The sequence below is a fragment of the Salvelinus alpinus genome, chromosome 1 (assembly GCF_045679555.1).
Source record: "Salvelinus alpinus chromosome 1, SLU_Salpinus.1, whole genome shotgun sequence".
Classification (NCBI taxonomy): Eukaryota; Metazoa; Chordata; class Actinopteri; order Salmoniformes; family Salmonidae; genus Salvelinus; species Salvelinus alpinus.
Genome location: NC_092086.1, coordinates 25,570,532 through 25,596,956, shown reverse-complemented (window position 1 = coordinate 25,596,956; position 26,425 = coordinate 25,570,532). Strand labels below are relative to the sequence as shown.

At 45.8% G+C, this 26,425-nt stretch overlaps 1 protein-coding gene across 1 annotated transcript in view; it reads right to left on the bottom strand.

The window, feature by feature from the left end:
* Positions 1-26,425, bottom strand: part of crebbpb (CREB binding protein b) — a 75,475-nt gene that overhangs the window by 42,185 nt on the left and 6,865 nt on the right. The window contains exon 2 of the mRNA XM_071412173.1: positions 6,443-7,017. Within this exon, the coding sequence (XP_071268274.1) occupies positions 6,443-7,017 (575 nt within the window). The remainder of the gene's footprint in view (positions 1-6,442; positions 7,018-26,425) is intronic.

The following is a 26,425-nucleotide window of genomic DNA, read 5'->3' as shown; positions in this document are numbered from 1 at the left end:
GCTCTAGCAGCATGCTCCTCCGCTGTGCTCCGCTGTGCTTAGTGGCGAGGAGGAGGCTCTCCCGCTGTTGTCAGCGCTCCAGCAGACAGATGAAAGAGCCAGAGACCAGCAGCAGTGTAGCCATGCTCAACAGCTGAGCTCTAGTCTGCCCCTCCCTCTACATACAGTGGAGCTCTGAAGCTCCCGACTTCCACTCTGCCTCACGTTCACTTTAGTCTCCCACAAACAAACGGTCTCACGCGCCTGGGCTAGCACAGGCACGCACATGCTTACTGACTGGCTAACACAGTTCAAGCTTTAACTTTGTTCTTCCTTTTTACACGCAGGCCAACTCTAGACTAGCTCTCCCTAGCTCTGACACACACACTCCTACCTGAGCTGGATAATTTATTTAGCACATCTTCCATAAGCAGTGGAGTCACAACAGCCCCCCCCCCGGGCTTTAGGACGCCCCAACACACACTTTTTATCATACCGGTACTGAAAATTATACAGTTGGCATTTCAAAATACTCCAGTATACAGTATACCACTCAAGCCTAAAACACACACAACAACACAGGGGAATCAACTCCCAACTTCAAACTAGAGCGAACATGGACTAAAAAGTAATACATTCAAAACACACCCCAGACAGATGTGGAGACAGCCTCTGAAATAGCCGCTTTCCCTCTCTCCATCCCTCGCTCCTCCTCCTTTCCCTCTCTCCATCCCTCGCTCCTCCTCCTCTCTCTCCTTAACATGATTTACAGCTCCATTATGAGCCAAGGGGCCGGGGAGGGCCAGCACACACACAATTGGAAGAGAAAGAAGAAAATTAGGAGAAAGAAAAAGAGAAAGAATGAAGGTAAACTAGACGGAGGAAGAGAATGTTAGAGGGACAGCGAGAGAGAAAGAGGACTCACGGAGAATGAATGAGAAAGAAAACAAAATAGAGAATGAGAGAGAGTGTTCACATGCCCTATACCAGACCAGGGGTGTACCACTTGAATTCCTTTGAATGGCATTGGTAGCAGTACTGTAGCTCACGGAAACAACGACCGAGACCTGAGAATATAGTTTCAAACTGAAAACCAAGGTACACCAAGTGGTCTTCTGTCATAAGGTTGTCTCTCTGTTTCAAATAGTTGTCTCATGGCTAGACCACAAACCCAAAGGCTCTTTTAAATGCAACCAGTGCCACCATTGCAGAACTATTGTACAGAAAAAGTATTTTGTTGACACAGCATCTAAAATGAAGTATCAAGTCAAGCATTTCATTAACTGCAAAACCACTCATGTCATCTACAGATTGGAATGTCCACAGTGCAAGGTGTTCTACATTGGATGGACAAAAAGACACCTTCAAGACCGCTTAGCTTAACACAAGTACGCCATACGGGTAGGCAATGAAGACTACCCCATGGCAAGGCACTACAAGTCCTTACACCATGGCAACCTGCCTCCCTACAAGTTATGGGTATTGATCATGTTCCAGCCTCAATTAGAAAAGGGGACCATCTTAAACAGCTAAACCAAAGGGAACGTTTTTGGATTTACAAACTACAGGCCACTAAGTAACCTGGTTTAAATGAAGATAGGGATTTCTCACCTTTCCTGTAAGGTAGTGAGAGGTCCATTTTCTGTCATCTAGTGGACATTTTGCTCTATTGCCCTCAGCTATGTTTAGACTGTTGTCTATGTTTTGCTGTGTTCCAGTGTACTATGGAATAGACAGCTCTCCTATTCTTGGCACGTTGTCCAGTCATATTTAAGGTTAGAACTACCTTTCTAGGCGTTCTGATGCTTCTTGCTAGGAGGTGAATTTTTTGATAACATATGTACAGCATTTCACTTTTTAATGTGTATAGTATAGCTTACTAGCTGTTGTCCAATGAATTCTGTAACCACTCCCTCTTCAAATCAGAGCTTATTGGAAAACCTGTTCAAAAGAGGACATTGTATTATCATTTCTTTGCACTCCTTGACAAAGGCCATGCAGAGGAAACGCACCGGACTTATTAAACTTTGTTTTCATTGAACATGCCATACAAATAAAGGCATTTTAATTCATTATATGAAGTGCCTTGGTCCTCCTTGTTTTTTGATGACCAATGTACCCCTTTAACTTCACTAGGGTAGGGGGCAGCATTCAGAATTTTGTGCCCAAATTATTAAACGGCCTGCTACTCAGGCCCAGAAGTTAGGATATGCATATAATTAGTAGATTTAGATAGAAAACACTCTGAAGTTTCCAAAACTGTTAAAATAATGTATGTGAGTATAACAGAACTGATATGGCAGGTGAAAACCCGAGGACAATCCAACCAGGAAGTACTATTATTTTGAAAGGCTGTTTTTCAATTGAAAGCCTATCCACCATACAAAGACTTAGGACCCAGTTCACGAGCTCTGTGGCTTCCTCTACATGTGGCCAGTCTTTAGGCATTGTTTCAGGCTTTTACTCTGAAAAATGAGGGAGATACAGCACTTTCAATCAGTGGCCAGTGGAAATTTCCAGACATCAGCCATGCCTAATCGGAACGCGCCTTTCTTGTTTCTCCTTTCCTATTGACGAAGCTTTTGTCCGGTTGAAATATTATTGATTATTTATAACAAAAACAACCAGAGGATTGATTTTAAACATCATTTGGCATGTTTCTACTAACTTTTATTGTACTTTTTAAAAACCTTTCGTCTGGACTTAGTGCACGCGCCTTAAGCATTCGGATTACTGGACAAAAAGGAGGTTTTTGGTAAGTGATTAATTTTAATGCTATTTCTGACTTTTGTGACACACTCCTTGGCTGGAAAATGGCTGTATGGGTTTCTGTGGCTAGGTGCTGACCTAACATAATCGCAAAGTGTGCTTTCGCCGTAAAGCTTTTTTGAAATCGGACACTGTGGTTGGATTTACAAGAAGTGTATCTTTAAAATGGTGGATAATACTTGTTTGAGGAATTTTAATTATGGGATTTCTGTTTTGAATTTGGCGCCCTGCAATTTCACTGGCCGTTGTCGAGGTGGGACGCTAGCATCCCACTTGTACCAGAGAGGTTAACCAAAGAGCACCTTCCAAAATCTACTATTGTGTACCTTAGCAGCACTTCCCTTCCCCCTCTTTTTACTAGAAGTTGTCTCATGTTGTTGTGCCTACTGAAACGTCCTACTGATTCTCACAGACCACCACATCTCTGTGAATGGCAACAGTAGGTGTCCTCTAGCTAGCGGGGGGTGCTGTATGTAAAGCACGCCTGCTCATCAATGTGGGGATGAATTCTATTTCAATTCAGGAAGTACCCTTAAATAACTTTTCTCTTCAATTAGAAACATTTGGAATGAAGATTTTTGTTTGGTCTACGGTCTGAACGAATGGAATTGACCCCAAACCTGCTGCTGATTCATACAGATACTAAGAATGCTGGGCTGACACGCTGGTGTCTGCCACACTTCAGGAGCATGCGTTAGTCTTGTGGCAGCTGTGCAATGTCAATACTGCCAGAGCCAGCTCTTTTATCTAGCAACCACAGCCTAACTAACGTACCATGGCATGTACACACTATCCTCCACGGCTTCAAATCCCTCTTTCTCCTGGCAGTAGGTTAGATGGTGAAGATACACCCAGGGTTGACCCTGCTACTGTTGCTGGGGCCTAACTATGGAACATTTGCAGAGAACTGGAGACATGATATTACTCCCTGTCAGTATTGTGTAAGAAAGCAATGCTAGACACTCAAGTGCGTGTCAGCGAGCCCCGGGGGTTTGTTTTATGTGGTGACGGCCTGCATGTGTCGAGTGTGTATGAACTAGCAAGCTGGTTTCCCCTTGGTTTCCTGTCAAGCCACAACAGTAGCAGATAAGACCAGTAGACATCCCTGAAACTAGCACTACCACACAACTACTACGCACTTTCCACAAATCAACATATAAAGCTCGTCTTTCTCTGCACACTACTATGCTTTCTCAGACTTGTCATCAGTATATCTCCCTTCACCCACTTATATCCACATTCCAAAACAACTCAAAGCAGGTAAATAGTAGGCCTAAGTCTATGGGATATTAATGAAATACCAAGCTGTAATCAAGTTACAGGCCTAACCATAGAATTCAAATGAAATATATTTATATGGGCCTAACTCTCCATGCTTTAGCCTTACCTACAAGCGAGACAGGCGGGGGGACACATATACACCCAATACACTAGAAGACCTCAGAGCAGACAGCAGGCTGACTCCAGTAGCTCCAACCAGCTAGCCAAGCAAGGGAATCCAGTAGATAACGTTAGCATTGATCCGCTATGGAGACCTCTGACTCCAGTAGCTATAGGCAAAATCCCGTTATTGGAAAAGACTGTTCGGAGGTCAGCCTGTGCTCCTAACATGCTACGAAAGGTCACTTCTGCTGTCCTGGAGGGATGTATTCAACACCCCAGCCGGGTGTCCTGTTCCTCCAACAATCCCAGGGTAAGCTTACAGATGGATGTGCGTATGGTGGGTGGGAGACAACGATGCATCAGAGAGAGAGACCAACAGATGCATGTGTACATGTACTGACCAACAGGGATTATAGCGCTCAATCAGTACAAGAACAATGCACACTCACACTGATTCTCACTCACACACACAGTGAGTATCAAGAGATCAGTCTAAGAGCAGGGAATCCCTGTTCCAAACAGAGACATGACTTTGAATCTAATAGCTCAACAGTGATATGAGCAGGACCAATGATTCTGTCACCAAACCAACAACAAGCTTTCTATCTGGACAGACAGATTTACTGATGCAAGGCACGCATGAAACGGACAATGCCATGAACAAGCCATTTAGAAAGCATTGCTCCCAGAGCACGGGAAGACTATGGGACACAGTAAAGCAAGGACATCATTTCCCATCTGTGTCAAGCCTGGATGAATATAATGAAATTAAAGATAAATATACAGTACAAAAGTTTGGACACGACATTTATTTATTTGTACCGTTTCCTACATTGCAGAATAATAGTGAAGACATCAAAACTATGAAATAACACATATGGAATCATGTAGTAACCAACCATTTTTATATTTGATATTCTTCAAAGTAGCCACCCTTTGCCTTGATGACAGCTTTGCACACTCTTGGCATTCTCTCAATCAACTTCATGAGGTAGTCACTTGGGATGCATTTCAATGAACAGATTTGCCTTGTTAAAAGTAAGTGTTTGAGCCAATCAGTTGTGACATGGTAGGAGTGGTATACAGAAGACAGCCCTATTACGGCAAAAACAGCTCAAATAAGCAAAGAGAAATGACAGGCTATCATTACTTTCAGACAGACAATTAAGAACTTTGAAAGTTTCTTCAAGTGCAGTCGCAAAAACCATCAAGCGCAATGAAACTGTCTCTCATGAGGACAGCCACAGGAAAGGAAGACCCAGAGTTCTCTGCAGCAGAGGATAAATTCATTTGAGTTACCAGCCTCAGAAATTGCAGCCCAAATAAATGCTTCACAGAGTTCAAGTAACAGACATCTCAACAACTGTTCAGAGGAGACTGCATGAATCAGGCCTTCATGGTCGAGTTGCTGCAAAGAAACCACTACTAAAGGACACCAATAAGAAAAGGAGAATTTTAGATTTTTGGTTCCAACCGCAGTGTCTTTGTGAGATGCAGAGTAGATGAACGGATTATCTCCGCATCTGTAGTTCTCACCATGAAGCACAGAGGTGGTGGTGTGATGGTGCTTTGCTGGTGACACTGTCAGTGATTTATTTAGAATTCAAGGCACACTTAACCAACATGGCTACCACAGCATTCTGCAGCTTTACGCCATCCCATCTGGTTTGCGCTTAGTGGGACTATCATTTGTTTTTCAACAGGACAATGACCCAACACACCTGAAGGCTGTGTAAGGGCTATTTGACCTAGAAGGAGACTGATGGAGTGCTGCATCAGATGACATGGCCTCCACAATCACCCGACCTCAACCCAATTGAGATGGTTTGGGATGAGTTGGACCGCAGAGTGAAGGAAAAGCAGCCAACAAGTGCTCAGCATAAGTGGAAACTCCTTCAAGACTGTTGAAAAAGCATTCCAGGTGAAGCTGGTTAAGAGAATGCCAAGAGTGTGCAAAAGCTGTCATCAAGGCAAAGGGTGGCTACTTTGAAGAATCTCAAATATAAAGTATATTTTGATTTGTTTAACACTTTCTTGGTTACTAGATGATTCCATATGTGTTATTTCATAGTTTTGATGTCTTCATTATTATTCTATAATGTAGAAAATAGTAATAAAGAAAAACTCTTGAATGAGTAAATGTGTCCAAACTTGACTGGTACTGTATATATAAATGACCAATGCATTTACTCCAGTTTTACAATCACAAATCATAGGCCATGGCAATGAGTTTTCCTGACCAGACTAGTCAAAACCCTAGGTCCCGAGTGAAGCCAGACAGTAAACAGACAGTACATGCACCAACACTCACCTTATTCATGTTGCTAGCCTGCTGGGCGTTCATGGCGTTGTGAGCTCCCATCTGCCCTCCTCCCTGAGCCAGAGTCTCAGCCAGCACACTGCTGCCTCCCGGCCCCACGCCCCCCCCAGCACCCTGCATGGCCTGGACCTGGTACTGCTGCAGCCCCAGCCTGCCTCGTCCTGCCGGCCCCAGGGCCCCGTTCATCACCTGGCCCGGCATCCCGTGTCCATGGCTGTTCATCATAGCCTGGTTGAAGCCCGCCATGGAGCCGTTGCCTTGTTGTCCGCTGGCGGGGCTTCCTTTCTGGGCTTGGTTGGGCGAGCCCTGGCCCATAGGGACTTTCCCCATCATGGGGCCCATGCCACCGGACCCAGCACCCCCCGCTCTCAGGAGCTCAGACAGCTGCTTGTGTTTGGCGGCAGCGTCAGGGACCATGGAGCCCAGGCCCCGGGGACCTCCTCCAGGCACTCCTCCCCCCCCGCCAGGGGCACCGTTGGAGGGCATGCCCATCAGGCCACCCAGGTCCCCATTGGGGATCAGCTCATCTGGGAGGTCATTCTCCAGGTCGAACAGCGACACCAGGTCTAATGGGAGAAAAATGTAGTTTAGACGGTGTGGTTTCTACACCTGTTCTCTCAGTAACTTTCAGTCATTTCAGTTGTGCTTGTTTGACAAGAAACTGTCCCCAAAGGAAAAAAACTCATACAAATGAACAAATTAAAACGATTTCTACACTACAAACACCTTCTATACCTGTCATACTCCAACCTGGCAGAAGCATTGCTTTGGGAAAAAAATAAGATTGCAGTGTCAAAATCGAATTGTTGCTGTCAACATTAAAATGAAGGGAAAGTCCCCACAGAACAGAATAGTATCCAATTCACAGATCGTCAAAACGGCAGTCAGAGTGAGATAAAGGCTTAGGCCAGTTTACTATCAGCCTGTGTGACTGTTAGCTTGGCTGTCAAAAGTGACCAATTGTCCAAATATAGTCCAGGAACAGAACGGACGACAGTCCTGCCTTTGCACAATACACAAACACACCCTTACTGAAAGTCACCATTTAGTACTGACAAACACAACAAACACATAACCTACACAGCCCGACACACACACACACAACCTACACACACACACAACCTACACAGCCCGACACACAACCTACACGGACCGACACACACCCTACACGGACCGACACACACCCTACACGGACCGACACACACACACCCCCCCTACACGGACCGACACACACACCCCCCCTACACGGACCGACACACACACACACACCCTACACGGACCGACACACACACACAACCTACACGGACCGACACACACACACAACCTACACGGACCGACACACACACACAACCTACACGGACCGACACACACACACAACCTACACGGACCGACACACACACACAACCTACACGGACCGACACACACACACACAACCTACACGGACCGACATACACACACACAACCTACACAGACCGACACACACACACAACCTACACAGACCGACACACAATCCCAGCTGCTGGATATGCTAGCTTAATCTACCCCTTCCTCTTCTCTCTGCTGCTGGAGTGTGGCCCACATGCTAATCTAGGACTGAAGAACTGCAGTCTGCTTGGAAGCTGTGCCAAGACTGTGTGTGTGTGTTTCTGTTCCCCTTGTTCACTGCATAGAGCTCCCAAGGCAATTCCTAAAAATAGCCTAGCCATGTACCTGGGTTTCCACTGGGAAAATGTGGCGCCTGACATTTGACTGGCAGCATTTTAAATGTGCCTAACATTTTTGAAATTTACCGGACCCATGTGCATTGGGTGCATAACCCAATTAGGGCATCCACCCACGGTGCTCAGAATGATATCTGTCAGAGGTCAGAACCTTGAAATACCAGGATGTGGGATGGGACATAAACCTAACAACTTCAATTACTAATTTCTCTTACCAGAGAAAATAAATGATATTCACTGAGAATACATGTCAGTGTTCACCTAATAGCAGGAACAACTCCATATAGTGGTCAGAACCTGGTAATATAAGGATGTATGGCGCAAAAATAAACCTAACAATATCAATAACTAATTTCTCTTAACAGGAGAGAATACGTTTTTTTTAATACTGAGAATACGTTACATAGGATGAAGCAATAGTCCGAGCCGCAGCTCCATACTACTAGTCTGACAGAGAACTGATCACATACACTCGTTGTTGGGGAGGGATTGGCATGGGGTGTGGGGGGGTACAGAGGTGACTTTGGACCATTTCATTGGATTCATCATGTCTAACTCATTGTTAGAAAAAAGTTTGGGTCAAATGCTATGTTAACTATTTTTTTTATTTTATATATATATATTTTTTTATATACTTTAGAACCGTAACCCCAATCAGAAGCTAGCCAGATAACTAGCTACTAGCTAGTAGTCAGTTAGCCACTGCTGCGGTCTTCACCCTTAACTCGGACACCAGCCAGCTTCAGCTCGGGCCAATACCTGCCAGTCTGCAAGCGCGATATCAACCCAGAGCATATAGGACTGCTTTTTCTCTACCACATCACCGGATTTTTTTCTACTTCATCACCGGATTTCAGCCGCAGGCTCTGGACATTTGCACCTTGATTTCGCAGCTAACTAGCTGCAAACCGTGTGACTATTGGCTTACGTCGATCCCGGAGCAAACTTAAATTATTCCGGAGCTAGCCAGCTGAGGAGTTCCATCAGCCATTCCTGGGCTACAGTCACCTATCCGGACCCGTTTTTTTTTTGCTGCAGATACGGAGCCCCACCGGGCCTTCACGACTGACTGCCGACGTTATCTGCCCGAGGGAGTTATCCAACTGGCACCTCCGTCGCGACGTTACCTGAACGCTCATCTGGGGCCCGCTAATCGTTAGCTGTCTTATCGGCTGCTATCTGAATAAGTATATCGGACAATTTTTTTCTTGGGTCACTATATCTATTTTGCCAATTGGATTGATCCCCTCTTCCACACGGAACCCCACTAATCTACCGACGGAAACGCACGAGGTGTCTAAAAAATAGACCTCCATCCTATGCTATCTTGCTACCGATAGCCATCTACCCGGCCAGCTGTCTGGATCGCCGTGACCCCAACCAACCTCTACTCACTGGACCCTTATTGATCACTCGATTAAGCATGCCTCTCCTTAATGTAAATATGCCTTTTCTATTGCTGTTCTGGGTAGTGTTTACTGGGTTATTTCACTGTAAAGCCTCTAGCCCTGCTCACTATACCATATCCAACCTTTCAGTTCCACCACCCACATATGCGATGACGTCACCTGGTTTCAATGATGTTTCTAGAGACAATATCTCTCTCATCATCACTCAATACCTAGGTTTACCTCCACTGTATTCACATCCTACCATACCTTTGTCTGTACATTATTCCTTGAAGCTATTTTAACGCCCCCAGAAACGTCCTTTTACTCTCTGTTTTAGACGTTCTAGACGACCAATTCTCATAGCTTTTAGCCGTACCCTTATCCTACTCCTCCTCTGGTGATGTAGAGGTGAATCCAGGCCCTGCAGTACCTAGCTCCACTCCTATTCCCCAGGCGCTCTCTTTTGATGACTTCTGTAACCGTAATAGCCTTGGTTTCATGCATGTTAACATTAGAAGCCTCCTCCCTAAGTTTGTTTTGTTCACTGCTTTAGCACACTCTGCCAACCCGGATGTTTTAGCCGTGTCTGAATCCTGGCTTAGAAAGACCACCAAAAATTCAGACATTTTCATCCCCAATTACAAGATTTTCAGACAAGATAGAACGGCCAAAGGGGGCGGTGTTGCAATCTACTGCAAGGATTGCCTGCAGAGTTCTGTTTTACTATCCAGGTCTGTTCCCAAACAATTTGAACTTCTACTTTTAAAAATCCACCTCTCTAAAAACAAGTCTCTCACCGTTGCCGCCTGCTATAGACCACCCTCTGCCCCCAGCTGTGCTCTGGACACCATATGTGAACTGATTGCCCCCCATCTATCTTCAGAGCTCGTGCTGCTAGGCGACCTAAATTGGAACATGCTTAACACCCCAGCCATCCTACAATCTAAACTTGATGCCCTCAATCTCACACAAATTATCAATGAACCTACCAGGTACCACCCCAATTCCGTAAACACTGGTACCCTCATAGATATCATCCTAACCAACTTGCCCTCCAAATACACCTCTGCTGTTTTCAACCAAGATCTCAGCGATCACTGCCTCATTGCCTGCATCCGTAATGGGTCAGCGGTCAAACGACCACCCCTCATCACTATCAAACGCTCCCTAAAACACTTCAGCGAGCAGGCCTTTCTAATCGACCTGGCCGAGGTATCCTGGAAGGATATTGATCTCATCCCGTCAGTAGAGGATGCCTGGATATTTTTTAAAAATGCCTTCCTCACCATCTTGAATAAGCATGCCCCATTCAAGAAATTTAGAACCAGGAACAGATATAGCCCTTGGTTCTCTCCTGACCTGACTGCCCTTAACCAACAGAAAAACATCCTATGGCGTTCTGCATTAGCATCGAACTGCCCCCGTGATATGCAACTTTTCAGGGAAGCTAGAAACCAATATACACAGGCAGTTAGAAAAGCCAAGGCTAGCTTTTTCAAGCAGAAATTTGCTTCCTGCAACACAAATTCAAAAAAGTTCTGGGACACTGTAAAGTCCATGGAGAATAAGAACACCTCCTCCCAGCTTCCAACTGCACTGAAGATAGGAAACACTGTCACCACCGACAAATCCACTATAATTGAGAATTTCAATAAGCATTTTTCTACGGCTGGCCATGCTTTCCACCTGGCTACCCCTACCCCGGTCAACAGCACTGCCCTCCCCTCTGCTACTCGCCCAAGCCTTCCCCATTTCTCTTTCTCCCAAATACAGTCAGCTGATGTTCTGAAAGAGCTGCAAAATCTGGACCCTTACAAATCAGCCGGGCTAGATAATCTGGACCCTTTCTTTCTAAAACTATCTGCTGAAATTGTTGCCACCCCTATTACTAGCCTTTTCAACCTCTCTTTCGTGTCGTCTGAGATTCCCAAAGATTGGAAAGCAGCTGCGGTTATCCCCCTCTTCAAAGGGGGGGACACTCTTGACCCTAACAGCTACAGACCTATATCTATCCTACCTTGCCTTTCTAAGGTCTTCGAAAGCCAAGTCAACAAACAGATTACCGACCATTTCGAATCCCACCATACCTTCTCCGCTATGCAATCTGGTTTCAGAGCTGGTCATGGGTGCACCTCAGCCACGCTCAAGGTCATAAACGATATCTTAACCGCCATCGATAGGAAACAGTACTGTGCAGCCGTATTCATTGACCTGGCCAAGGCTTTTGACTCTGTCAATCACCACATCCTCATCGGCAGACTCGACAGCCTTGGTTTCTCTAATGATTGCCTCGCCTGGTTCACCAACTACTTCTCTGATCGAGTTCAGTGTGTCAAATCGGAGGGTCTGTTGTCCGGGCCTCTGGCAGTCTCTATGGGGGTGCCACAGGGTTCAATTCTTGGACCGACTCTTCTCTGTATACATCAATGATGTCGCTCTTGCTGCTGGTGATTCTCTGATCCACCTCTACGCAGACGACACTATTTTGTATACTTCTGGCCCTTCTTTTGACACTGTGTTAACAACCCTCCAGGCGAGCTTCAATGCCGTACAGCTCTCCTTCCGTGGCCTCCAATTGCTCTTAAATACAAGTAAAACTAAATGCATGCTCTTCAACCGATCGCTGCCTGCACCTGCCCGCCTGTCCAACATCACTACTCTGGACGGTTCTGACTTAGAATATGTGGACAACTACAAATACCTAGGTGTCTGGTTAGACTGTAAACTATCCTTCCAGACTCACATCAAACATCTCCAATCCAAAGTTAAATCTAGAATTGGCTTCCTATTCCGCAACAAAGCATCCTTCACTCATGCTGCCAAACATACCCTTGTAAAACTGACCATCCTACCAATCCTCGACTTCGGTGATGTCATTTACAAAATAGCCTCCAAAACCCTACTCAATAAATTGGATGCAGTCTATCACAGTGCCATCCGTTTTGTCACCAAAGCCCCATATACTACCCACCACTGCGACCTGTACACTCTCGTTGGCTGGCCCTCGCTTCATACTCGTCGCCAAACCCACTGGCTCCAGGTCATCTACAAGACCCTGCTAGGTAAAGTCCCCCCTTATCTCAGCTCGCTGGTCACCATAGCAGCACCTACCTGTAGCACGCGCTCCAGCAGGTATATCTCTCTGGTCACCCCCAAAACCAATTCTTCCTTTGGCCGCCTCTCCTTCCAGTTCTCTGCTGCCAATGACTGGAACGAACTACAAAAATCTCTGAAACTGGAAACACCTATCTCCCTCACTAGCTTTAAGCACCAGCTGTCAGAGCAGCTCATAGATTACTGCACCTGTACATAGCCCATCTATAATTTAGCCCAAACAACTACCTCTTTACCTACCTACTGTATTTATTTATTTATTTTGCTCCTTTGCACCCCATTATTTCTATCTCTACTTTACACTTTCTTCCACTGCAAACCAACCATTCCAGTGTTTTTTTTTTACTTGCTATATTGTATTTACTTCGCCACCATGGCCTTTTTTATATTTTTATTTATATATATATTTTATATATATGTGGTTTGCCTTCACCTCCCTTATCGCAACTCACTTGCTCACATTGTATATAGACTTATTTTTCACTGTATTATTGACTGTATGTTTGTTTTACTCCATGTGTAACTATGTGTTGTTGTATGTGTCGAACTGCTTTGCTTTATCTTGGCCAGGTCGCAATTGTAAATGAGAACGTGTTCTCAATTTGCCTACCTGGTTAAATAAAGGTGAAATAAAATAAATAAAATAACTTCTTTGGGGTAGGGGGCAGTATTTTCACGTCCGGATGAAAAGCATGGCCAGAGTAAACGGCCTGCTACAAAGCCATAAAAGCTAGAATACATATTATTAGTATATTTGGATAGAAAACACTCTGAAGTTTCTAAAACTGTTAGAATGATGTCTGTGAGTATAACAGAACTCATATGGCAGGCAAAAACCCGAGAAAAAATCCAACCAGGAAGTGGGAAATCTGAGGTTGGTCGATTTTCAACTCAGCTCCTATTGAAGATACAGTGGGATATTGGTCATGTTGCGTTCACATGAGAGTTAGCTCCCGTTCCATTTGCTTTTCTGAAGACAAAGGAATTCTCCGGTTGGAACATTATTGAAGAATTATGTTAAAAACATCCTAAAGATTGATTCAATACTTCGTTTATCATGTGTTTATGGACTGTAATATCTTTAACTTTTCGTCCGCACTTTCCGCTGGACTTGCCCGCGCATTTTGTGACGGAGTGCAGGATATTGTTTTGCCTGATTTAGACAATTCGGTAGGCTATTTGTTAGTCAACTTGACAAAAGAGAAGCTACGTTTATCTAATTATAGACATATGTTGCCTTGGAAGACTAAATAAACTCTTGCTCAACAGAATAATTTAATATAAAAAGAGAATGAATGCTTCAAATCTAGTTAACGTCGGTAAAGTTCTCGGTCATCTTTCGTGGAGCAAAGACATTCAGGGACTGGGGAGAAAATACTATAAAGCAGAAGAAAAAAAAGATTGTGCAAAAATGTCAAATTACATAATTTTGACCAGTTGCAAAGAAAAAGCTGTGAAAACGACCCAACGTGTTTCTAATAAGGTTTCAGTTGGGCTTCGATGCATATTGTGTTGAAATACTAAATCAGCTTTTATGCTGAAGACAGCCCTTCTACAGATCTTATCTGAGCATTGCATTCTCTCAAGATGCAATTTTTTTTGCCTACATTTTGTGAATAATTTGACTGCAAGAAATGCTATGTTATTATTAAGGCTATAGCACTATTTGCACGGGACCAAGTATTACCAGAGAACATTGGTTATGTATTTAATACTCCAGAATGCCCATTATTCCAGAGGACGATTCAACTTTATATTTTTTTTAACAGTTGACGGAAGCCTGGAAGTTTTTTCTAGGCGTGAAGATATTTCAACGAGTCCAGGCGATGACAGGCTACACTGATAACTCCAGCTTGGTTCCCAAGTTTCTAAACCATACCAAACCATCTTTGGTATAGTGTCACCATCATTTTTGAATTGAGGAAGTGTGATCATAATCATTAGGTTATTTTAGCGACCCGCTGTAGACTTAATTGTAACATAACACAGAAATACGAGCCTTAGGTCATTAATATGGTCGATTCCGGGAACTATCATCTCGAAAACAAAACGTTTATTCTTTCAGTGAAATACGGAACCGTTCCGTATTTCATCTAACGGGTGGCATCCATAAGTCTAAATATTGCTGTTACATTGTACAACCTTCAATGTTATGTCATAATTATGTAAAATTCTGGCAAATTAGTTCGCAACGAGCCAGGCGGCCCAAACGGCTGCATATACCCTGACTGTTGCAAGAGAAGTGACACAAAGAAATTCATGTTAGCAGGCAATATTAATTAAATTTGCAGATTTAAAAATATATACTTGTGTGTATTGATTTTAAGAAAGGCATTGATGTTTATGGTTAGGTACACGTTGGAGCAACGACAGTCCTTTTTCGCGAATGCGCACTGCATCGATTATATGCAACGCAGGACACGCTAGATAAACTAGTAATATCATCAACCATGTGTAGTTAACTAGTGATTATGATTGATTGATTGATTGTTTTTTATAAGATAAGTTTAATGCTAGCTAGCAACTTACCTTGGCTTCTACTGCATTCGCGTAACAGGCAGGCTCCTCGTGGAGTGCAATGAGAGGCAGGTGGTTAGAGCGTTGGACTAGTTAACCGTAAGGTTGCAAGATTGAATCCCCGAGCTGACAAGGTAAAAATATGTCGTTCTGCCCCTGAACAAGGCAGTTAAACCCACCGTTCCTAGGCAGTCATTGAAAATAAGAATGTGTTCTTAACTGACTTGCCTAGTTGAATAAAGGTGTAAATTCGCCGGTGCCCATTTTATTTATCTGTTTTCATTTTTTGTGTGCAAAAGCCAGCTATTAACGACTAACAAACACCCTGCCGTGTAGCCCATTCTCACACCTTACCATCCCAACTCCACAGCCCCAACACATTACTGTCTCTCTGCTGTAATAACCGCTGTATACCCCATCAATAACTGATACATGACAACGACAATGACTTCATTGTATCCGTTAGGAAGTTGTTTGTGTGTCATACATGTCTGAGGGGAGAGGTTGCACTGTGTTTCAACTAATAGGCTAACAATACCATGCCTCATTAACTGTAGTAGTGCTGAAGAGGGGTTGAGTAGGTGAGGAGGTTCTCCAAGGGAACAGTTGAACCACTTCATGACAACTCTGGCCTTGTTGTGTCTGACAGCAGTGAGAAGTCAGTCACATAGTGAAGCTGTGCCTGAAATGAATCGGCACTGAGGCCTGGGTCGTGTTCATTAGGGCACCCGGTAGCAAAACGTTTTGCAATAGATAATGAAAACAAAAACAAAAAAACATATTGGACAAGTTCATATTCATATAGCACCTCCCTCTTTCACTCAGTTGGAGCATTTTTGTCCAAGTGAACCCGTCCCAGGGCTGGACTGACCAGAGCGTTGAGGGGAACTCAAGAATAATTATGTGCGTGTATGCAGAAAAGGGTGACTGACATACAAGAGCCTGGGCTATGGGCTTCCCTCTCCAGTCTCCAGAGCAGCAGGGAGCATTCTTGTGGCTGGCTAGGGCCTTTGGGAGGAATGAACTCTGAGCGCTGAGTAAACACAACAGACAAATAGAGAGAGCACTAATGAGGCCTAGAGTCCAAATCACATGCTCATGTCAAGGTCCTGCACGTAAGGGTGTGTGTGCACGCTCAGAAAAAGATAACAATGGCATGAGAGGCAAACCGTCGCACGCCCAGCGCAGTGCCTTGACTGTCAGGTTCTCCAGTTGGAGAGATCCTCCCTCTTCCAGAGTGGGAGCGCCTGAACAGGTTGTCAGGTTGTAATGGGATAGTCTGTTAGTGAGAGACCAGTGCTGTCAGGGAACTCAAATGAAGATTTACGGGCAGTTTAGGGGTTGAGCTTGACACTACTTAACCCCTTTATTAATTTGGCCGACAGTCACTGAATAATAATACCAATATTTGCCATTTAGTAGACGCTTTTTTCCAAAAATACTTAGTCATAGGTGGTCCCAGGAATTGAACCCATGTTCCTGCCATTGCAAGCACCATGCTCTACCAACAGCTACAGAGGACCCCTGAATGGGAAGAGATATTTCTACTAGGTCTACACAATATGCACGTATCCTATGAAGGCAAGCACCTGTCTCAGACACCATGTCTCGTAGCAGCAGTCAGTCCTGTTACAGACTGAGCATGTATAGAGAGTGAGACCGAGAGATGTGACTTACAGAAAGAGACCAGCTGTAGTACCAGCATTCTGATAGACCATTCATCCATCTGACAACCATTTATTTTTAAAGTTCCATGGGCGAGAAGCCAAAAACCATCCAGGAGACAGCAGAATGCCAAGTGCAGCCAGGCGGGACATAAAAGGAGAACGATTTGAAAATACTTTGACATTTTGAGTCATCAAAAATCCTGAGAGTCCTCAGGGTTGTATAAGCTGAAGTGTGTCGGCTGGGCCACGACATGATTCACCCTGGTCTTTGTTACGACTGAAGCTTAACATCCTCTGTTAGACACTCCAACCTGAGAGGTAGAAACAGTCAGCTTTCAGCACGCAGGCTGAGACTCTGGTCCACAGACAGGTCAGAGAGAGGGAGACACTCTGGTCCACAGACAGGTCAGAGGGGGGGGAGACACTCTGGTCCACAGACAGGTCAGAGGGGGGGGGGGGAGACACTCTGGTCCACAGACAGGTCAGAGGAGGGGGGGGGGAGACACTCTGGTCCACAGACAGGTCAGAGGGGGGGGGGGATACACTCTGGTCCACAGACAGGTCAGAGGGGGGGGGGGACACTCTGGTCCACAGACAGGTCAGAGGGGGGGGGGGGGGGGAGACACTCTGGTCCACAGACAGGTCAGAGGGGGGGGAGACACTCTGATCCACAGACAGGTCAGAGGGGGGGGGGGAGACACTCTGGTCCACAGACAGGTCAGAGGGGGGGGGGGGGGAGACACTCTGGTCCACAGACAGGTCAGAGGGGGGGGGGGGGGAGACACTCTGGTCCACAGACAGGTCAGAGGGGGGGGGGAGACACTCTGGTCCACAGACAGGTCAGAGGGGGGGGGGACAGACACTCTGGTCCACAGACAGGTCAGAGGGGGGGGGGACAGACACTCTGGTCCACAGACAGGTCAGAGGGGGGGGGGGGAGACACTCTGGTCCACAGACAGGTCAGAGGGGGGGGGGGGGGAGACACTCTGGTCCACAGACAGGTCAGAGGGGGGAGACACTCTGGTCCACAGACAGGTCAGAGGGGGGGAGACACTCTGGTCCACAGACAGGTCAGAGAGAGGGAGACACTCTGGTCCACAGACAGGTCAGAGGGGGGGAGACACTCTGGTCCACAGACAGGTCAGAGGGGGGGGGAGACACTCTGGACCACAGACAGGTCAGAGGGGGGGGGAGACACTCTGGTCCACAGACAGGTCAGAGGGGGGGGGAGACACTCTGGTCCACAGACAGGTCAGAGAGAGGGAGACACGCTGGTCCACAGACAGGTCAGAGAGAGGGAGACACTCTGGTCCACAGACAGGTCAGAGAGAGGGAGACACTCTGGTCCACAGACAGGTCAGAGAGAGGGAGACACTCTGGTCCACAGACAGGTCAGAGAGAGGGAGACACTCTGGTCCACAGACAGGTCAGAGAGAGGGAGACACTCTGGACCACAGACAGGTCAGAGGGGGGGGGAGACACTCTGGTCCACAGACAGGTCAGAGAGGGGGAGACACTCTGGTCCACAGACAGGTCAGAGAGAGGGAGACACTCTGGTCCACAGACAGGTCAGAGAGAGGGAGACACTCTGGTCCACAGACAGGTCAGAGAGAGGGAGACACTCTGGTCCACAGACAGGTCAGAGAGAGGGAGACACTCTGGTCCACAGACAGGTCAGAGAGAGGGAGACACTCTGGTCCACAGACAGGTCAGAGAGAGGGAGACACTCCTCAGCCACGGCTCCATTAAAACACCTGAGCGTCAGCCATACTCCACTGACAGGCTTCATTTGCCCTGCCTACTGATCTGCCTGGACTCAAGCCGGGTTAGATTGAGACTTCTCTAGCTCAGCTTCACTGAAACAGTTAGTCTACCTCAGCCTTGTTGCATATGACAGCAGACAGTCTAGTGAAGCCAAGCCTGAAATGAGAGGCCTCAAATGCATTGCGCTGAGCAGGAGAGTTGAGAAGAACTCCGTGTGTTTGTGTACCTGCCAATATCCCTCAGTATCATCCCTTCTGATGGATCCTGACTCGCCCCTACTGACACTGACCTTAGGGCAGTTTGGCATGCCCACCAGTTACGGTTAGAATTTGGAGAGGGTAAACTGTTCCTATCTGTGCCTAAGGGGCCAGGAAACTCCTTCCTCTAGCTCCTGACAGCCGACTCAGGCAGCGGAGGGGAAGGGAGAAAAATACATAGATCGTGGCGCTAATGGGACTGATTAGATTTAAAAGGTTCAGACTACACACAGCCGGGAGAATTTAGCATGCAGAAGCCACCACTGCCGCCTCAGCAGCAGCGTACGCCTGAATGGCCAATTAGCTGCTGGCGGAGCAGCATTCAGCGCCGGTCAAAGGGGACGGAGCAAAGTGAGTCTCCAAGCCTAGATAAGACCTCGCCTTCACACACAGGCGTGCACACACACACGCTTCTCCCAAAGGTTACCAGGCAAGGGGGGATAAACACTGCAGTTAGTGACGTGTGTTACCAATACCTCAACCATACACAGCTCTTAGCTAGCCTAGCTCAGAGAGCAAACAGTGGGCCAAGACGTAAGAAAAAATATATAAACTTTTGCGTAATATAAACTTTTATTTGTCACATTTTTTTCTTCTTCACCAAATTGAAAAAGCAGGACAAACATCCATATTCAAGTTTAAGGTGAATGCAAATAAAAACCACCTGATTTGACCAGCATTCAACACCATAGTGACCTCCAAGCGCATCATTAAACTTGAGGCCCTGGGTCTCAAACCCGCCCTGTGTAATTGGGTCCTGGACTTTGACGGGCCGCCCCAAGGTGGTGAAGGTAGGAAACAACATCTCCACTCGGCTGATCCTCAACACTGGGACCCCACAAGGGTGCGTGCTCAGCCCCCTCCTGTACTCCCTGTTCACCCATGACTGCGTGGCCATGCACGCCTCCGACTCAATCATCAAGTTTCCAGATGACACTACAGTAGTGGGCTTGATCAACAACGACGAGACAGCCTACAGGGAGGTGGTGAGGGCACTCGGAGTGTGGTGTCAGGAAAACAACCTCTCACTCAATGTCAACAAAACAAAGGAGATGATCATGGACTTCAGGAAACAGCAGAGGGAGCACCCCCCTATCCACATCGACGGGACATCAGTGGAGAAGGTGGAAAGTTTTTAGTTCCTCGACGTACACATCACGGACAAACTGAAATGGTCCACCCACATAGTGTGGTGAAGGCGGCGCAACAGAGCCTCTTCAACCTCATCAGGCTGAAGAAATTTGGCCTGGCACCTAAAACCCTCAAACTTTTACAGATGCACAAACGAGAGCATCCTGTCGGGCTGCATCACCGCCTGGTACGGCAACTGCACCACCCTCAATGGCAAGGCTATCCAGAGGGTGGTGCGTTCGCACAACGCATCACCGGGGGCAAACTGCCTGCCCTCCAGGACACCTACAGCACCCGATGTCACAGGAAGGCCAAAAAGATCATCAAGGACAACAACCACCCGAGCCACTGCCTGTTCCCTCCACTACCATCCAGAAGGAGAAGTCAGTACAGGTGCGTCAAAGCTGGGACCGAGAGACAGCATCTCTCAAGGCCATCATACTGCTAAACAGCAATCACTAACTCAGCAAGGCTGCTACATACATACAGACTCGAATCATTGGCCACTTTAATAAATGGATCACTAGTCACTTTAAATAATTCCACTTTAATAATGTTTACACATCGTACATTACTCATCTCATATGTATATACTGTATTTTATACCATCTACTGCATCTTACCTATGCCGCTCGGTCATTGCTCATCCATATATTTAAATGTACATATGCTTATTCCATCCCTTTAGACTTGTGTGTATTAGGTAGTTGTGGAATTGTTAGATTACTTGTTAGATATTACTGCATTGTCGGAACTAGAAGCACAAGCATTTCGCTACAATCGCATTAACATCTGCTAACCATGTGTATGTGACCAATAAAATTTGATGGTCATTGATTTAATTTGTATATTTCTTCCATGCATCTGAAAAGTAACAAATCAATCACCAGCTACAATGGTCAGAATCTATCAGAGATACTGGGACCTTTTTGTGTCAGTTAAAAGACAACGCCACGTGCACGGCGAGATGAGCTAATTTAACAGGAAACCTACACCTCACCAGTCAGATATGCTTTCCTTTAAAAACACATTTAATGCCAAATTTAAAAAATGGGGGGAGATCAGTCGTCCCAGTTTGTTTGTTCAGCTTTGATTGGAGAGAGACTGTGGTGTAAAAACGTTAATACTGCGCTTTATAAGACTGAGGTGTAATGACTTCAAGATGTGGAGAATTAGTGGCGCGCTGCAATCCATTTGCTGAATCGCCTTTATGAACAAACCACAGCCAGCCATTCAAGAAAAACGAGGGAAGAACAATCTGAGACAGGGTTAAACTAAGCAGTCTTTGAGAGGTCTGAGCTGCAGAGAGCTGGAGAGGTGACCGTTTCTTTCTCCCGCAGCCCTTTAACAGACAGACTCAGAGGTTTAAATGAAAAAATGCCCACGCTGATCGACAAAATCCTGCCTGTTTCACATCAGAGTATTAGCACCCGGCAGACCCAGAGTGTTCAGAGGAGAACAGAGGGGAGGGAGAGGTGAAGAGTGGTGGGGTGGAGAGGTAATGTGGGGAGGAAGAGATGAAGAGGGGTAAGGAGGATAGCGGTGAGGGAGAGGGGCTTGGGCAGTATACCAACGGTATGATTTTAAGCACACAAAATTTCAATTGAGCCAGTCACAAAGAGCACATGGAGCAAACGTCACAGCAACGTGATAAATTCACTACTAATCTGGGGTAACATTAATCCAGGATCCAGAAAGGGGAAAATAAAACTCAGAAAGAAATATCTTGCTAGACGCAGTTCTAAAATTATTCTTATTGTAAATTCTCAGCTTTAGTCAGGGCTCGCACCAAATCATGAATGTAAAACATTTACATTTAAGTCATTTAGCAGACGCTCTTATCCAGAGCGACTTACAAATTGGAAAGACTAATTTCATGCTTCAGTTGCACTTCTCCACTCGAATGAAATATCTTTGCGCTCATCATTAGATCACCAGATAGCTCTCTGACTGATGTGTAGGATACTTTTCGGGATAATGTTAAAATGCAAGATTAACTTCGGACAAAACATCAGGAAATGTAGCTGGCTACATTTTTTTCTATGATAGAAATTAGAAATATGATGGCCACCCATTGTTATTGCAAAAAATACCAAGCTATTACATTCTAGGCTAGCTAATTTACTAAAGTGTGGCTGCTACCGTCTCAGGATGGTAAGTTGGTGTTTGAAGATATCCCACTAGTGGTGTGGGGGCTGTGCTTTGGCAAAGTGGGTGGGGTTATATCCTGCCTGTTTGGCCCTGTCCGGGGGTATCGTCGGACAGGGCCACAGTGTCTCCCGACCCCTCCCGTCTCAGCCTCCAGTATTTATGCTGATCTGTCCAGTATTTATGCTTATCTGTCGGGGGGCTAGGGTCAGTCTGTTATACCTGGAGTATTTATCTTGTCTTATCCGGTGTCCTGTGTGAATTTAAGTATGCTCTCTCTAATTCTCTTTCTTTCTTTCTCTCGGAGGACCTGAGCCCTAGGACCATGCCTCAGGTCTACCTGGCATGATGACTCCTTGCTGTCCCCAGTACACCCGGCCGTGCTGCTGCTCCAGTTTTAACTGTTTTGCCTGCGGCTATGGAACCCTGATCTGTTCACCGGAAGTGCTACCTGTTCCAGACCTGCTGTTCTCAACTCTCTAGAGACAGCAGGAGTGGTAGAGATACTCAATGATCGGCTATGAATAGCCAACTGACATTTACTCCTGAGGTGCTGACCTGTTGCACCCTCTACAACCACTGTGATTATTATTATTTGACCCTGCTGGTCATCTATGAATATTTGAACATCTTGGCCATGTTCTATTATAATCTCCACCCGGCACAGCCAGAAGAGGACTGGCCACCCCTCATAGCCTGGTTCCTCTCTAGGTTTCTTCCTAGGTTCTGGCCTTTCTAGGGAGTTTTTCCTAGCCACCGTGCTCCTTCACCTGCATTGCTTGCTGGTTGAGGTTTAAGGCTGGGTTTCTGTACAGCACTTTGTGACATCAGCTGATGTAAGAAGGGCTTTATAAATAAATTTGATCGCTAAGAAAATAGCATTGCAGTTCTGTTGTCATCTGATAAACTATTTTCAGTCAAATGTGTGGCACTAATGTATTTTGTGTTAAGAAAAAGTAGTTGCCCACCCTTTATCACTCTATTGATGAAAAAAAAAACACTTGACTTTCAATATAAAAACGCAGGTGAAATGCTTTTAAATGCAGATTTTTTTATGGTCTCTTGAAAATTCAGATTTCTTCAACTGAATGTGGTCCCTTCTGTTTGCCAACTGAATATCTTATAACTAAGTTATCTAAGATGGAGAAAATGCATTTTCTCCAACTATTCAACTGGTTTGCTAACTTGGTATCTAAAGGTGGCTGGCTTGGGAAATAGCAGTCCGAGTGCACAGCTGGTAATACTGTATAAAAAAGGTACGGAAATCTGGATACCGCCCACAACCATACTGTGCAGCAGGGCTCCGTTGGTCCCACTCCTATTGTGGGGGGACATCTGCAGTAGTGCCCCATTCACCCCACACACCCCTCCATCCCATTCTAATCAGTTCCACTTCAGCAGATACATTAACCCGCACAGCGAGCGCACTGCCTGGGACCGTTCCCCCGTTTCCCCTGAAGCGGGTGGAACTGAAGGCAGTGTTTTTACGCTTGGCTGTATGTACACTAATGCTAACATGGGTGGAATAATGCTCACCCACCCAGGGGTTGGTGCCCATTCACCGAGCCCGGACGGAGGAGAACACCCACTAGGTAAGCAATGTGCCTGAAAAACACTTGTCTGGAGCCAATTTCTCAAGACGGGCACTAACACACAGTGAACACAACCACTGGCGTACAGTTCAAAACAAACAGACATTGGCTGGCATCCATGGATCAAACATACACGGCATAATCTGTCACACATTAACACTCACATCAAACCCGGGACGGCCGTCCCGCCTACACTGGCTGACAGGCTGTAAGGTGCTCTGTAGGGCTGGGGGGGGCAGAGCAAAGCGTGCGTTTGCGGTCTACCACAGTAATAATGGGCCTCAGAAACATGACTTGAGCCAGCCAAACCCATGACAACACACACTATGCTTTTATGCACTGAATCAATTTACTATAGGCCAGTGGTTCTCAAACCTGGTCCAGGGGAACCCAAAGGGACACACATTTTGGGGTTTTGCCATAGCACTACACACCTGATTCAAATCATCAACTTACCATCAGGCTTTGATGATTTGAAATTAGGTGTGTAGTGCGAGGGCAACAACAGGACCACTGCTATAGGCTAAATCGGGCCATTCAAAATTGTGAGAAAGAAGGTGTATGGTTTCATTTGTGGCTAAGCAGGAAAAAGCTATTTTAGCATTAATAGTTTTCTAAACAAATAAAGATCCAGAGTGTGGGACACAGTCTAGCTAGAGAGGCTAGAACTCTCATCAGGAAGTCAAAACCTGTCAAAAACACTAAGGCGACACCCATCACAAATCCATTCACCCAGGTTGTCTATTCATCTTCAACACTTCCAAGAGAGAGCAGTCTTCTACTCGTCTGCCCTCTCCTCATAACCCTCCATCCCGGCATCATTTTCTCCAGGGCTGAGTGGGAGCGAGAAGGAGTGAGTGGGAGTGAGGAGAGGATTCTGCTCTTTTCACAGGTCTGCTTGAGGAATTTCTGGGAATTGGGCTTTTTCAAGTCAAATAAAACCCTATTTTGTCTCCGCTGCCATCTGCAATCTGCGGCGCTAAATCTTCTCAGTGTACTCAGGACCCCGTGCCGCTTCACAACTTCAAAGGAAAGCAGGTCTGTGGCACACTATGCCATGTATCGCTGAGAAGTTGGTGAGTGAGTGTGGTGCTGGGCTATTAGAGAGGATGTGTGTGTGTGTTTGTGTCAGCTGGGCAGTTTATTAGAGGGGTGTGTGTGTGTGTAAGATGTGCATAAGTGTGTACACTGAGGCAGAGCGTCTGGCCTGGCAGCCCTCTCTAAAGAGGCAGCAGAGTGAGGGTGCCTTACTGCCCAGCGACAGCTCTTCACCCCACTGAAAGATGACTGAAAGATGAACTAGGGCTGCAATGGACCCCGGCCTGTCAGTGGGGAAGACGACAGCCCAGGACAGAACCAAAGAGCTGTTTGTAAACCGGGTCATTAATTTGGCACTAAATGGAAGAAAACAGACAAAACAAAGAGGGACTCCCTGCACTTAAGAAATTATGACCTCCAATAAGAAATGCTTGATTTTGTTTTCCGCAGCAAAACATTCAGCAAACGTGACCCAGTTGACAGACAATCGTCTGCCTTGTCGTCTCTGTACGTCCGGTACAGAGTTGGACATTAGGCGACGGATACATTGAGGGATTTGAACACTTTCCTTGACTGAGAATAAAGAGTTGGTTGTGGTGTCTGTAATCCCTAACTTGGCCTCATTTGAGATGTTTGCATTTCCCCCCCAGCGTTTGATAGTGGTGGAGAATTTACAGTTGCACAATGATCCATTCAAACATCCATTCACTACCGACTGCACAATGAACTCCGAACGCAATTCACTACCATAACTCTACAATGGACGTAAGCTACATGTCATTGCTATATAAAATACAGAGATAAACACAATAAAGAGCCCTCACTAAAGTCACAGAGAGCACTTAGGTTAAGTCACATTATTTAAAGTGCATTTTACAGCGACAGGTTAAATACAAGATAATCTGATAGCACTGAAGGTTATAGATCGCCCTCTGAACTTTGCAGCCCTCCCGTAGACTCCCGGCCTCCATTTAGGCTACTCTCTAGTCTTGGCTTTGACATCAGACACCAGCAGCTGGTTCTGAGGCAGACAGTCACGCCCCTGGGAACAACTCAAAGTGTAGCAGGGGTTTAAAGCTGACTTCTCTTCCAGGCAGGCATAGGTAGCCTAACCACGTTTCAGAGCTACCGGACAATACAATGGAACATTAACTTTTTGGGGTTGTGAGTGTGACACAATCATTTATTTAGGAGCCACCAAATTAATAAAACAATGTTCTATAAAGTGCTTGACCCAGGAAGCCCCTAAAAACCCACCATTTGGGGACACACTGGTGTAAGTAACTACAGTCCTGATTGGGGTTTACACCACCACATAGGGTCAATTCAACTTATTAGGATATCATTTAGCCAAGTGTCAGTGTAGTACAGGCAACCACACAGTCCACACTTCAGAACAGATGTGCAGCATAGGGGTGTGTGTGTGGTAGTGCTGAGAAATGAACCGAAATGTTGGTAATTTTTTCGTGTTTAAACTAATTGACCAACATCGGTTACATTTCTGGGGTTTTCTGTGAGCTCGATGTGCAGTTTCTGTAGAGATAAATCAGATCAAGCCTGAACTGTGCGATGTAATAGAGAGTTGACGTTTTCAACAGGTAATACTGAATGATTAGTGCTTTTTGATATTGGTC